Raw genomic sequence first — 15660 nt, forward strand, 5'->3', positions numbered from 1 at the left:
TGGCTGGCCGAGTGGTTAGAATATCCGCTCTCCAGCCAAAAGGCTGTGGGCTCAAATCCCGCCGTGGGCATGGATGTTTGTGATTGTCTTTGGAAATACTAGTGGTGGTGGTAGGCAACAAATGGCGTTGGTGTAGTTGTGGAGCATGTGCCCTCCCTCGATGAGTCTTTGGACTCACTGTAGGTGTCTAATAATAATAATAACACGTCAACTTAATGATTTTGAAGTAGATGGAGAGAAAATGGAAATGGAAGCAGTTAACAATTTTGTACTCCTAGGATCCCAAATTATAAAGATTGTTATTATACTGAAGAAGTTAGAAGAAGATTATTACTTGGAAAGAAAGCAATGACAAATTTAAGCAAGATCTTTAAAGATCATATTAGCCTCGCAACAAAAATCAGAATCGTGAAAGCAATGGTATTCCCTGTGGTACTGTATGGATGTGAAAGTTAGACCCTGAGAAAGAATGAAAGAAGGAAGACAGATGCATTTGAATTATGGGTTTGGAGACGCTTACTAAGAATACCATGGACTGCAAACAAACAAATAAATCAGTGAGAGACAGAATAAAGCCAGATTGCTCCCTCGAAGCTATGATCATCAAGCAAAAATTTTCATAATTTTGACATATTATGCTGATGATGATGATGCTTGCTAAAGTTGATGGAAGCAAGAGAAGAGGACGACCAAAAATTAGACGGGTGGACGGAGTTAAAGAAGCAATTGGAATGCGCTTGGAAATTCTGAAAGATACGGCCAGGGACAGATCTGAATGGAGAGCGTATGTTCATAGAATCACCAGGAGTCGAAAACGACTCGATGGAATATCAAAGATGGAACACACACACACACACACACACACACACACACTGCAGAACTGAATCTAAGTATCTCCACAAAATACAACCAGAATTATTATAATTACGTGACATTTCCACACAACGCATTGTCTACACTCCACCATCAACATAATACCACTACCTATTTACAATACAATCTATCACCCCCCAATAGTATTTTTTACAGTAAATCGCATATGTATAACTGCCGATTTGCCTTTGAGAGATCTAAATCCGTAGTTTCGCTGATTAAAAAAGCCTTGAAGAGCAGGCTAACTCACCTCCATTTGAGGAAATCATATAAAGATTCTGCTCGTTGATGAGAATCAGGTCTTTTCTAGGTGAAATGTGCAATCTCCAGCGTCTTCCAATCGCGCCACGGAGAACTGTTCAACAAAGCAGGATTTAGGATAATGAAATGACTGAAAGTATTTGTTGACGTGATAATTTACTCTCGTATCATGTAGATGAAGAAAGAATATTAATTTGTATTTGTTTGCACAGATACTGATTTTGTCATGTATTTTAATAATTGAAGAACAGTAACATCAAAGCCATATAAAAAGTTATTATGAATTTCATAAATTTTTACCAAAATTCGCTTAATTCAACCTTAATCTAATTTAGCTTGAATTTTATATAATTCAACAAGTTTAAATTAATTTAAATCGAATTTAAATAAATGCTATTTAATGCTATTAGAAATTATTTATTTTTTATGTCTTTAAAAGTACTTCAGTACAGAAAATAAGACAAACTATACAAAAAAAAAACGATACAAATTAACATTTAATTTTGTTTCATTGCACTCTTTGCATTTAATATAGTTCAGTTTTTGTGTGATTCAACTGACAACTTTATTTCACTGAAATAGAGTGAAACAGTTCGTGTCATTATTAAAACCAGCACCACTATTTACAATGGAAGGTGAATGATTGATAGTATAGCTTTCTGAAAGTTATTTTACAGATAAACGAATTCTGATTCAGGCAATCAAGATGGTTTTGATACAACAATGCACTATGAATACGTTATTGTATGTTGTTTTAGCCTAGAAAATTTCTTCTTCACCCATAGTCAGAGAGTATGGTAGGACTGTCTCCTTTATAGTACCCCGTTGGGGTACTATAAAGGAGACAGTCCTAACATACTCTCTCCAGGTGTTTCTGTCTTTGGATCTCCTTAACAAGGTGGAAAACGAAGAATTAGTCTATTCTGTGATATTATCTATCCAGGTGATTCTAGGTCGCCACCGTTTTTTTTTTTTAACCAGAAGTCAAGCCCTCCAGTGCTATTTTAGGTAAGCTATATGATCTAGCTACGTAGCTCAGTCACTGAAGCTGTTTCTGACTTGTTTAGTGATGATATTTTCTGTAATGAAGCGTATTTTCCTTCTAACCTCGTCACTTGTTATGTGTACCATATATGGTGTCTTCAAACGTTTCTGTAGCACTTCATCTCGAAGGCCAATAGTCTTTTCTCATCTTCCTTTAGCAAACTCCAACTCTCACATCTGTATAAGTATGACAGAGTTAACAAGGGTATCGATGAGGTAGAGTCTTTTAGTTAGGTTTATTGTATTGTCCTTCCAAAGTGGCTGTAACCTCTGAAGGGTAACAGTTACTTTAGCAATGCGTGCGTGCTTTACTGTCGTGTATAGATCGGCTATTTCTGTGTAATGCGCTTCCCAAGTAGGTGATTCATTCTATTTCTTACATTTCTTCCGTTAACTGAAATGTTCATAGGCTTATTGCCTATAACACATTGGTTTTGGTTTGTGAATGCTGATCTTCAATCTATAATCATTAAGTACGTGCCTTAGAAACTCTGTAAGTTAATTCTTTTAACTGGTGTTCATTCTCTGCTATTAGGTCAATGTCATCGCGAATCTCAGATGATTGATTTTTTGCCACCAACTGTAATTCCAATACTGCTGTTTTCCAAAGCTATGTTTATTATATATTCCAAATAAAGATTAAAAGTATCGGCGAAAGTATGCAGCCTGACGTACACCTCTTTCCTTTTTTTTTGCTTCGGAAATAGTCCTAAACATAAAGATTAAATAAAATATATCATCACACAGAAAAACAAAAGAGTACACCAGCATTACTGGTTTCTAATTAATGAGATAGATCTAACAAAAGGTATCCAGACTTGCTTTCAAGTTTATTTACCATTCTTCCTGCGATGTATAATGTTTGCGGTTCTGTATATAAAACAAAAGCGCTTTGATGGATGTGAATAAACTTTATCGTGTCTTCTCGATGCACTACTCGCGTTCTATCGACTAATTTGGAGCACACAGCTCGCGATTAAGTTACGGTCATTCTTAATTACTTATCCTACTAAGTAATGTGTATGTATTGGAGACTGTACAATCACTGCTTTTGGGTGATTTATTCCTTGGAGTAATCGCAGTAAAGGGATACGTAAGGAATCCATTTCGGAGTATAGGTGAACGCGAGCCCTTCTCTCGATAACTACAGAAACTTCTTTTATGCAACGATTTTAAAAAAAAAAAAAAATCATTCTTAGAAAATATTTTATGAACTTTTCCACTTCTCTCTCTCTCTCTGTCTGTCTGTCTCACTCTATCTTTCTGAAGATGTCTGAACACGCAATTTAGCAATAACGATGAGAAGTTATTGTATGCTGCTATCAAAGAAGTTTCTCAACATAATCGGTGTTCGTTCAGATTTCTGTGATATTTAGAGTTTAGATAGATGGTAAAATTGAATTCATAGTATGAATATTTATATTAAGCTTAACGCAATATGTCCACATAAATTATATAAATGAATTAAATCCATTGTTTTTTATACATTCTTTATTCTGCTTCTTTAGGATTACGTAAATATGATAAAATTTATTTTAATATGATGCTCAATATAGTGAACCTTATACCATCATTCAAAAGGTAAAGGCTTGTTACAAACAGCTTCCAATATAACAATAATTAGAATTCAAATTAGGATGTCAATTGTTAGCATCCATGTTGATCTAGCTAACAGACATATTTACCTCTCGTATCTGCTAATTAAGTACTTTATCAGAGAGAGAAAGAAAGAAAAAGAGAGAGAGAGAGAAATAATCATATGTGGTTGAATATTGATAAGTACATTTAATAAATTTCTATATTTTATGTGGACGTATCTAAATTATCAATAGGCTTATAGACAACATTTGTATTATTTTGCCCGCCAAACGTCAATCATAGCAAAGTAAAAAGAAGCCGTTTTTTAAACATGAATTAAAGAATTATAGAAATTAACTAATAATCAGTTCCCCACTTTGTACTTATATGTTACCTTGTGGATAATCGCGCTTTCTGAGCATCACTTAGTTGAGAAACATGAATTGAATCCCGTGTGTTTTGTGTGTATGAAGGAGCAGTCAAAAAAATAACACTTGTTATTTGACTGGAAGCACTCGGATTCTCTTTCTCTCTTTCTTTTTTCTCTTTCTTTCTATATATATTTTTTATTTCTATATTTCTATTTTTTATTTCTATATATATTTTCTATATATATTCTTTCTTTTTCTCTTTCTTTCTATATATATATATATTCATTTTTATAAATTAATATATATATATATATATATATATATATATGTTATAAGTTAGATTTTAATATATGTTTTCTAACTAGAGTTTTTTTAAGAAAAACTCGTATAATATTACCATTAGAAATTATTTTGTCTGTCATAGAGCAAACAGTATAATTTATCGATCACCGTGTTAATGTATTTGGATATCAAAAAGCAAACACGCGTACTGTTATGGTGGTCAGAGCAATAAAATTTGATTAACCTTGCTTTTCGTAAGCGGTATGATGGTTTCTATTTATTAGATGAATTTACCAAGGTCTGTGCCGTGTTTTGAACAACCGAATGTATTAACAATACATTCAGTAATAATCACGGAAACATACACTTTTCCGTCCAAAATTTATGGTTTGTTTCAATTCTAACTTCATCCCTATCTATGTTCAAATGTTTTCTAATTTAAGGATACATTTCTGTACCTATTCCAGTCGCTTATCATGAATACTTTTTCAGTTTACCTATAAATAATCCAAATTTAGATTAAATCTATCATTGTTCGTTTATTTTCTTCTGTTCTTTCATATTTTACTTTTGCACAGGAGAATGCTTTCTTGTTTATTCCTTTCTTATTATTTTGAATCTTCATGTTGGTTTACATTTAGTCAAGAGGTTTAATCCTGTGATTTTATTTTGTTAATCGACTAAATCTCAGTTGAAAACAGAATTCCAAATTTTATAGAAGTAGGTTTCCTATAGATTTTAAACAAAAATAATACGCAAAAGATGAATTCAAAATGGCCAAGTTACTGAAGATGGTAAGTGCCTTTACCCATCACGAGTAATTTTGTGTGACGCTCGCCCATGAAAGGTGGTACATGTTAGTATAATAGGTTTGCTAAGATTTTTACATAATCCGAAAACCCTACTCTAGAGTCTAGACCAGATGTGAAATCTTTCAGATCATTTGATGCCCTCAAAACACGGGGAAGCAGTCTCACATCGAGAGTGGAAATTCATCTCCCATCTAACGGTAATCATCCATTCCCACAGTCGGATTCGAATCCGTAACTTGTTAGTTCAAGAGCGGATATGCTAAGCATCAGGCTAAAAGAGCATCCGGCATTAATTTCAATTGAATGAAACACCATTTTAATACGAATATGCATTAATTGCTTTAATTATTTGAGGCATTATGTATTCCTTCTATTATAATAATGCTTCATATTACAATAGATTAAACATCTCCTTACATTTGAAATTTAAGCGTTTGTGCCCCTTTTAGGGGAAAGACTGATGTCAATATGAACTAACGTAAGATATTTTTTCTCATAAAGAATTGTACCACATTCGTTTTTAATACTCTTTCCTGTCTAAATTTAATAGTTCTGGAAGATGCCTTAGATGTTGAATACAGTGAAGTAAAAAAAAAGATAAAATTATAATCTGGGAAATCTTCTACAGTGGGAAATGACATATAGAGACTATAGTAATGAAAACCAAAATGCTGTACTTAGGATTTAGAGATTAATCGCCTTAAAAGTAAGCCTCATTCTGCCATACACTCTTATTTCAAAGTTCTTGTCTTGCTAGGAGTACCTCTCTCAGTTTTTCCTATCTCCAAAAGACATCTTGTCGCACCTCGTTTAAGAGTGTCAACGGCAAACACTATAATCTTTTCCCATTGAAGGTTTTCTTAGGCTGAGAAGAAGAAAAAAACCAGTTGAGTCATGTCTAATGGCACTGGCATCAAGGGTCAGAAACATTTGGTCAGAAACGACAGCACAAATTAAGTTGGCTATGAAGAAACGTAGTGAAACTTCCATTAGACAGATGTCCACTTTCGTCTCCCTTTCCAAACTTTCAAATATAAATGTTGATTATCGGCTGGGTATCACAGTCAGAAGAACAACAGTAACCTCTAGTTGGAAATATCTAATCTGCAGTTCCGTCTTGAAGGCAAGTTTTTTCAATTCAGAGCGAGTTATTCGATCTCATACCAAAGTCGTTGGGGTTTTATTCTTGAAAATTTGGTACTTGATCCAGCAAAACAGACAAAAAAGACGACACCCGCAGTGACAAACATGCTAGATAATGAAGAAAATATCTTTTTCAGTTTAGTCTATTTTAAAATATCTTTTTCACTTATTATTTTCTATTTTAATAATAAAATAGAAAATAATAATCATTAAACTTCTTATTTGTTTCAAAATTGTTTCAAACTTCTGTTTGAAAACAAACATACAAACATCTTACAGACTACATTGCTCTAAACAGAGTCTAGAGCAATTACCATTAAAGCATAAGACGTACTCGTATACTAAACAAACCTAGAAGTGTATGAATTCAGGCTTTCTAGTTCAGTAAAACATCATTGTAGTAATGATGTGCGTGCGTCCATGCGTGTGCGCGTTTGTGTGTGTGCACGCGCGCAACTGATCTAATCCTCTCATCCTCAGATAAGCTTGACAATGAGCAGATCTAATACTATAGATCAATATTTAAAATTCGACCTCGTAGGAAAATGCGTACAAACGTCTTTATACCATTGGGTATATCATTCTTTTAAGTTATGCACACTCATGAATGAATGAATACATTATGACCATCAAGCCTGTTCCCAACAAATAGACTGCACAGTTGGCTGGAAACGGACCGATGGTAGCGATACTGGTTACTGGTACAAAATTGTTCCCATGAGAATCAGTATCAGTAGGTCCTCTCATCCCAAGTGATGATTTTTATCTGCTAATTCTTACCTTGAGATTGTTTAGGATATATAGCCCTACATAGTGAGAATGTGATCGATGGGTCCGGACTCTCCCAGAAAGACAGCGCTTCTTATCAAAAAGGCTTGTATTTGCAAGAATAGTTCTAAGAGCATATCCAAGCATTCCGTGTTCTCCCTGGACGTCTAATTGCCCTAGTATTTGAATCCCATTGAACATTTGTGAGATCACGTGGAATGCAGCATCCTGGACATTATTCTATCTAGTTGGTTCCTAATTACACTTTCCATGGTCCATGGAGTAAATGCCAAGACGGATACAAGCGATTATCTTAGCCAGATAGGTCCAGCACGCTACTTTGGTTTGGTTCGTGAGTATAGATATCCTGCTTCTTAAGAAAATTATTGCAGAAAATGAAGCTTATGTTTTAACACTTTCATTGCCAAGCTGAATATTGGAATTTCCTGTGGTGGCCAAATTTTTTTAATTTTTTTATTTAGTGAGCGACGTCCACGCGATAACACGTGATCGGCCGTTTGGTGAGAACTCGCACCGCGCGATATCGCGTGATTGGCAATGAACATGTTAAAAGGATTTGTATTTCCAATTTCTAGTCCCTAGTCCTTTAGATTATGTCTTTTATGACTCAATTAAAGTTTTATCCAGACATTTTTTTTTCCTGCAAGGAAATTCTCAAATCGACCTTTGAAATTTCTGGTTGAAGTTTTAATCTCTCTATTTCTTTCTTCTTCAGTTCGACTACGCGCACTGTGAAGCAAGCGCAAGTTCGTTCAGTTGGAAAGCTGAAATAGACTGTCGGGTACGTGCTAGCAACAGCAAATGCTAAAAAGGATTGTCTAGAATAGCAACGGAATAGCAAACAGTAGATCAGATCGACTATTAAATAGTTTCTGTTTTAAACAAAAGCAGACTTTCACTGAATTGCGACACACGCGAGCTCAAGAAGAATGGACAATAGGAATTTGAAAAAGACTTAAAACAACTTTCTTTAAAACATGAAGTTTGTTTGAAAATACGTAAACTGTCGTCGGTCTTTTGTTTTAGCGCAGATCGATCTTAAAAGAACTGTATGAGGGATTTGAAAAAATTAGATGTGCTCTAAAACATGGATTTTATGCTGATATCCAGATCTTCAACAAAAGCATAATAGATATAAGGACGAAAAATATTTGCGTCAAATGATTTATTTAAATATTAATTTAGAAAATCTACCGTTCACTGAATTTATTAAAATCTAAAATTCTTTACGAACTAAATTGGCATAATGGTTTAGAAAGTGCTTAAGAAGGTGCATCCGTCTGCAATATGAGTGCAGTTTTCTCAAATTACTGAATCACGCCAAGAAAGAGAATGGGATAGGTAATTACAAGGTAGCAGACGTAATAGTATTTACGTCTGGCAGTATTCTCAATGTTGCTGCTTCCTTCGGGTAACAACCAAAGCGAGAAAGTGTATGCAAGTCAAATTACAGCAATCTTTCATCCACATTGGAAGGTAATTGGTACCGAGACGAACAAAACGTATTTAATTATACAGTTCGCACCAAGTACGTAATTAGTTACAGATATAGGAAAGTCTCTATAGGACTAAAACAGAATGTCATTTGTAATTGCTCGATGAAGTCTTCATTAAATATTTTTACAGCATTCCGAGATGAGATCTGAATGAAATTGCTATAGCATTAAACGTTTACACTTAGGGCTACATTGTTGGACACGTGAAAAGGACATGGCCAATTTAAAAGGATATTGGTAACTTTATGCATATCGTAACCTGAACGAGCTGTTGTTCTTAGGTTACACATATGATTATTCAAAAGTTTGTACTATAATATGAAGTTTACAATAAAAAATATCCATCTATTTAAATTTACATTATAAGTATCGCAAATAAATAAAGCTGAGAAACAGCTTTATTTATTTGTAATAATTAGAGTATAGTTATAATTTTCTAACCTTGAAACCGTTCAAAGAAGAATTTGTTTTGGACTATTTTTGCAACGTTAATCCTGCTTACACTAATTTTCAGGGAGTTCGATACCACAGAAATTAAAGTCGTCATATATTTTAAGAAGAAATTAAGAATTTCAGAATATTTATTGTGTAAGTATAAATGATGTTCAGAATTACAAAAGATATTAGTCAAGATTTATTTTCTCACATTGAAGGTATAGGACGGAAGATGATTTAAAGAATTTATGAAGGGACCTAAAACATAATAAATAAATAAATAATAAGCTAACGTCTTTTATTCCCTTATAGGAAGTAGGCGAGGCCTTTAAATCCTATCTAGCTTTTGGAGACTGAGTGGGTAGTTCAATGTCCACCGGTAGCCAATCAGAGATAACTGGTCCATGTCTATCACTAATTATAGGCGGCCACCGATGAAGAGACAAGCAAACAAGTGCTGCCATCTCTTGAAACCTAACCCTAACAGGGTATCTTACTGTATGAAATAATGTGGGTTCTACGGTCGATTTCCTTGAGTTTACGGGACGAAAAACCCAAGTTTCCGGGAGAAAAACCCCGCTTGCCCATGCCAGAGATTGACTAACTCGGGAACCGTCGAAGAAAGTCTTAGATTAAGTTCCATCAATCGGCGACTAGATTTGAGCTATAAGTTCTGGCGGCCTAGCGCAGAAGATGCAAGCGTCACTTCCATTGAGCAACACAGGCCATAAAACATTAAAATACAGCCTTACTATTTTTTATTTTAATTTAAAAATATTGAGAATATCAAAGAAAATGGATGCGTTAAAAAGCATTCGAAGGGTGTATTATTAAAATTTCTGAAAGATTATCTTTTTAAGGGAAAAAAAGTGCTGACATGACATATCGCTATGCAAAGTCAGGAAAAAATTTCTGCCATTAATCTTTAAAAATAAAAATGTATAAATCTGTTGCTCTCAATAAAGGTTTATTATAATTAAGAATAAATAGAATATAAATTTTGTTATGTACAATTAGAAAAGTGTGTAATAGTAGATTCGTTGTCGTTCATTGCACTCTTTCTGTATTAAAAAATAGTATATTGTAAGCTAACGGCTGACAGTATGTTAGATATTTTGGTACTGTTGGTGGGCTAAATCTCGTAAGAGGATTCTAATAAACAAAATTGTGCTCTCGTACTGGCGATGGAATTCATCCACCACTTCCCACCGTGGAAGAGGTTGTTTGTCAATGCTTTTAGGTGATAGAGATGCTCTGTCTCTTTCCCAACAAAAACTCCTTCAATGAATTAAACAGAGTTTAGAGTTTCATGCAAGTAAAAGGTTGTATTCGGTTGTTTGGAATAATGGCCAAATTAACTTGGCTACGAGACCAGATTATTATGTTAATTGCATGTCTTTTCAGGGTGTTCCCTTTTTATAAGGGATGAATTCCTAATTTTCAAGGAAGAAAAACCTTGACAACTTTTATGAATTCAATCAACTCAATTTCACTTTAAAAACCATATGAAAGTTACTTTGGTCCTGTTGAGATTCGACTCAAGTCTTTCCAATCAAAAGACCAATGTTGCGTGACAGCGACATTTGAACTTTTCGAGACTGCCTGTGCAGGATATGAATGTATACACATACAAATGTGTACACACTCTCTCTTAATTTTTCTTTTCAAATATGGAAGCAGGTAAGTTTTATTCGAGTCAATAGCATCGTTTAAACCAAATGTTTTGGCAAATGCATTTGTAAGCTGAGAAGAAGAAGATGAGACTTTTCTTACTGAAAACAAGAACTTTTAATTATTAATTATTTCATCAGAAATGAGGTCAAGTAACGATCTCACTGTAGTCAATGCACGTCAAATCAGTACATCGAAGAAGGAGGTAGCTTAAAGTTGTCATTAATTATAATCCTTTATGGATGGTAGATAATCATAAAATATCTTCTTAAACTGAAATTTTGTGAATAAAATTTTGATCACCTGAAAGACGTTTTACAAGGGGGGGGGGGTTATGATTTGCATGTGTGTGTAAAATTGGCGTTTGTGTGATCTAAATTTAGTTTATGAATCAGATGAAAAATATTAATATAAAATTGAAGTATGGTAAAATTGTTACTTATTAATCACTTAAACATCAGATATTTCGGAAAGAATAATTTATTCCATATTAGTTGAAGCGACGACTGTTTTATAAGCACATAACAACATATAATGACAGAAAGAACTCTTTTCAAAGGGAAGCTGGATAGACTTGAAGCTTAACAAACCAGGTTAAAAATTAACTAAATTATATCAGCTTAGTATTAAAAATCACCCTTCTGACGTATAAACCATCATTCTGATTTAAATTAAGGCGTCTTCAAAGAATTCTATGTTCAGTGTCGATACCATGCTCAGGCAAAACGCCCAAATTCGATTACAGAAGGGATGTGATTTTTGGTATTTGCTAATCATCTTTTCAGTGAAAGACGAGTAACCCAAAATAGGAGAGATGAATGTCAGGAACATACTACATACCAGATAAAGAACGAAGCAATATCTTGTCCATGGAAGTGGGAAAAAAAAACAACGAAATGGAGAAAGCAGTAATCTTTTCAAAATCCTGGAGACCTTATCTGAAATATCTAAAATATGTATCAATAGCACTCTTTCTTGTTCGCACAGGAAGAAGACCTGTAAATGTCAATGATTCTTCGAATGCTGCTATTACTAAGTCGTGACCATTTCTTTGCATTAAAGGCGTTGACTGTAAGAATGTAAGAATGTTCTATAGCAGTATCAGAGAATGGCACAAACTCTTCTGACTGGTGTATTTATGACGCGCACTTGAGAAAGGATGGCGAGCGTCGAGTCGCGCGCGCGCGCGCGTGTGTGTGTGTGTGTGTATGTGTGTGTGTGCGCGCGCTCATCTTCCACTGAAAGTTGATTCACGGTTTACTGGAAAAGGATTCGCACACGGAAGACAAATTTTCGGTTTCTGAATTCTCATTCAGAATCCAAATTAGATTCTGAATGAGAACCAGATGGCGATAATTTAGCGACATACTGGACTCAGGGTAGTGACTGAGGTCGTAAATATTGTAAACAGTGCGTCTTCTGATATGTTCTGAAATAACTTTGATCTTTTTGTAGATCTTTTATTTTCAGATGAAATAGCACCTGGTAACGGAGGCATAATATAAAATCTGACCACCGGATTTGTGGGTTGTAAAATAATGTCCTTGATTCTGATAAAGATTGCGCTACATTTTTATGAAGGAAGTAGACTGGTGCCAATATGAGCACTCAGTAGTCACGACAAGAATTTGGAAAATTGTATAGATAGTTGAGTCTGTAAAATTAACGCGCTCAAGGGAAGCCGTCTTTATGGAATTTAGGTAAGCCAACTCTAAGGAGATGATCAATAGTTTTGTGCTGATCGTCTTTTTCACAGACTCAATAGATCACACAATCAATAGATAACTAGGCAATAGTTATCTATTGATTAGCATGTAAATCATAAAAACAAATAGCAGTGGTTTAAAAAAATAAGCTCTAACACATCTTCAATATTTAACAAAAAACAGGGCGGATGTTAAAAGTGTCACTAATATACACTCTAATTATCTGATCTTCCCCTTAACGTGTTAAGGGCATATTTCTTCCTCACTGGTCACAGTCGCCACTTCCAATGACTTCCATGGCCTATCACTTCTAAGAGTAACGTGGCTTCATATAAACTCAATGAATGACATAAATGGTTAATCGTTAATAGTGTTATAAAGGTTCTGCGCATCCTGAGCGGGATTCAAACCCAAGTCTTTTTTGTATGAAAATATATGTACTCTTTGTGCATAGTATGAAGGATACTTCATACTATGCACATAGAGAAGCTTCTGCAAATTTTTAAAAATTGAAACTTTTTAAAATAAAAATGAAACTGTTTTAAAATTATTAGTCTGTTTTAACTAAGACAAAATAAAACCCAAATAATTGAGAGATTAGACAAAGAAATCTGAATTACTATAGCTAAAAATTCAACCACATAAGGATATGGAGTGTTTATAGATTCTATATTAAAATCAAGATGAAAATCTCAGTGTTACTCGAAGCAGAACATTAGAAGCAGCAGCGAATGTTGTATCGCCCGGTAACAGGCGTTTGTCTCTTTCATTCTTGACAACGTAAGTACAATAACTTGTTCCCATGGAAACATCGTGTTTCATCTTGAATGGACTGTGATTGTACTAAACGAAAACATCAGCTAGATACTTTTGTCGAAAATTGTTATGAGATTTTATAATACACAGAAAATATCGTTATAACGAATTAAAAACTGGAAAGGTAAAAATTATTCCAGACTCAAAAAGCAATTACAGCAGTTATTTTATTTAATATTATGTTGTTAATTTATCTCACTGGACAGTTTACAAATGAAAGAAAAGATACATATGCGATAATGACATGCGAACGGTAACTTATGCAAGAATGTTCCAATGTAAATAATGGAACAATATGGCGTCTACACACAACAAAAATAAAATAAAATAAAATTTTATTTTAACATTAACTCCGTAGACCAAGATGCACAAACACGGAGAATGAAAAATAAACATATAAATTATTAAATGTATGAATGGTGCGATACAGTACGTTATTATCGCGTTAACTTTAATGGTCAATAAATACTTAGTGTATTGCCATTAGTGACAAATAACTGCACTGCATTGGCAGATGTAATATTTACACAACTGTAAAAAAACGAACGGATGCGCTCGTTAAAATGAAATATCACTCTCGTTCGAGTTCTAGGAAAATATTCCCCTTTATTTAATATCACTGCGTCGGCCTTGTATACAAATACATTCGTAAAATATAACACCCACACGGAAAACTCAATATGATACCGGACTCAAGATTTCGAATTATTTTTGAGATATTATAATAGCCTTGTGTTTCTTTCTTCCATCTATTGTCTAAGTTCATCAGTTCTTTATAGTACGTTCATGTCCCAAAACTAAGTCAGCTGTCAACAGAATTTGGTTATGAATTATTGAAGATTCTTCATTATAACATTTTGAAGCATTTAAATTGAAAAGAATAGTTTCAAAATTATACTGAATATAAATAATAAAAAAGTATTATTTTGAGAAAGTAGAATGCATTTTTTTTATTTAAATAAAACAACTTTTTGCACAAGTTCCGAAATGGTTATTCGCAAAGAACACGTACAATTTATTTTTCTTCAATTCGCATTAAAATTTTTTTATCACGAATTCATTTTCCTCCTAACAAGTTTTCGTATTCTCTCATTCTCTCCAATAGACAGAGAGTTAGAGAGAGAATCATTCATCGACTCCATTATGGCAAGCTGCAAGAAGAACTAATATCTGGCACAAGAAAGAGAACAGCTGACTATCAGTGTGTTTCTGGAAACATCCCAACCCTGGGTAACGAATCTGCAAATTACGTGATTTGATGCCTCGTTTAATTTACTTCCAGGCTAAAAATAATCAGAAATGTCTTTCTTGCCACACGAAACTCATTAAAATAATGGAAATGGAACACATCTGAAGAAGAAGAAGAGAAAGATCTTATAAGTTTCTTCGCTAAGCTTGAAATGCACGAAAGCGATTTTTGAACAAGACAATGATTGGTTCGTGCCATGATTATATATTACAAGCTTCTCCTTTTCTTTTTTGTTGTTTTCATAGACAAATTTATTCGTTTGGCTAATGGCATGATCTAGCCGTGTGAAAGAAACAGGTGTTTGAAAAGTACTTACGTCAATGTGAGATGCATTGATGTAGTCGGAGTCTGGAATCCCAGGAAGAGCTTCCAACACAACGCGATTGTAGTCGTCTGAAATAAGAAAGAAAACAAGATTTATTAAATGATTTCTATAAATAAAGTATTATTAACAATCTGCTAGCCAGTGTGAACTAACTTTATTTATTTATTGTTTCTATTCATAAACCTGCACGGCAATTTAATTCAAATTGTGATGAGAAGAAAAATATCTTACATAAGATTTTTTTCTTATTCATTATTAGTCTCCTATCTTTTTAGTTTCTCTTACTGCCGTAGCAAAGTCATTGAATAGATTTTGTAAGGAGGATCATCGTAGCTGAACAGATTTTCTTATGATACTGTTTTGCGAATAGACCTCATTATGAAACGTTTAGCAGCATAATCAGGAAAAAATGCGAGATGAAATCCAAACATCTCGGAAATTTATTTATAAAAAACTTAGCTATTACCAACTATTCAGTGCTATTCTCTTCAAAAGAATCTTTCTACGGATAAAGAAGCGAATTTATAGGCCTTTTATGTCTAAAAACCATTCTAGAGCTTCAGTCAAGTTCATGAAAGCTTGATTTTAATTTTCGAAAGCGAGAAAAAAAGTTTTTTTTTCCCCTAGAAATATTCGCACGAACAAGCACAATGAGAACGAGAACTGTCACATGGCGAAGAAACTCTTCCGCCTAGTTCCAGTTTGCATCCTCTTTCATCTCATCTCCTTTCACAATCAATTCCCTTAAAACTGAATACAACGTTTGACTTACAGTTCAGATTTCGGTAATGCACTCCATGTGAAAAATT

General features: G+C 33.9%; 1 protein-coding gene across 1 annotated transcript in view; it reads right to left on the reverse strand.

Annotated features, from left to right (window-relative positions):
* The window catches only part of LOC150108671 (receptor-type tyrosine-protein phosphatase kappa-like), a 381085-nt gene that overhangs the window by 101563 nt on the left and 263862 nt on the right, over positions 1-15660 (reverse strand). Inside the window, exon 3 of the mRNA XM_090390918.1 lies at positions 14843-14919. Coding sequence (XP_090247044.1) covers positions 14843-14919 — 77 coding nt within the window. The remainder of the gene's footprint in view (positions 1-14842; positions 14920-15660) is intronic.

This window comes from Typopeltis vanoorti, chromosome 3 (assembly GCF_054136105.1).
Source record: "Typopeltis vanoorti isolate ZY-2024b chromosome 3, IOZ_Tvanoo_1.0, whole genome shotgun sequence".
NCBI lineage: Eukaryota > Metazoa > Arthropoda > Arachnida > Uropygi > Thelyphonidae > Typopeltis > Typopeltis vanoorti.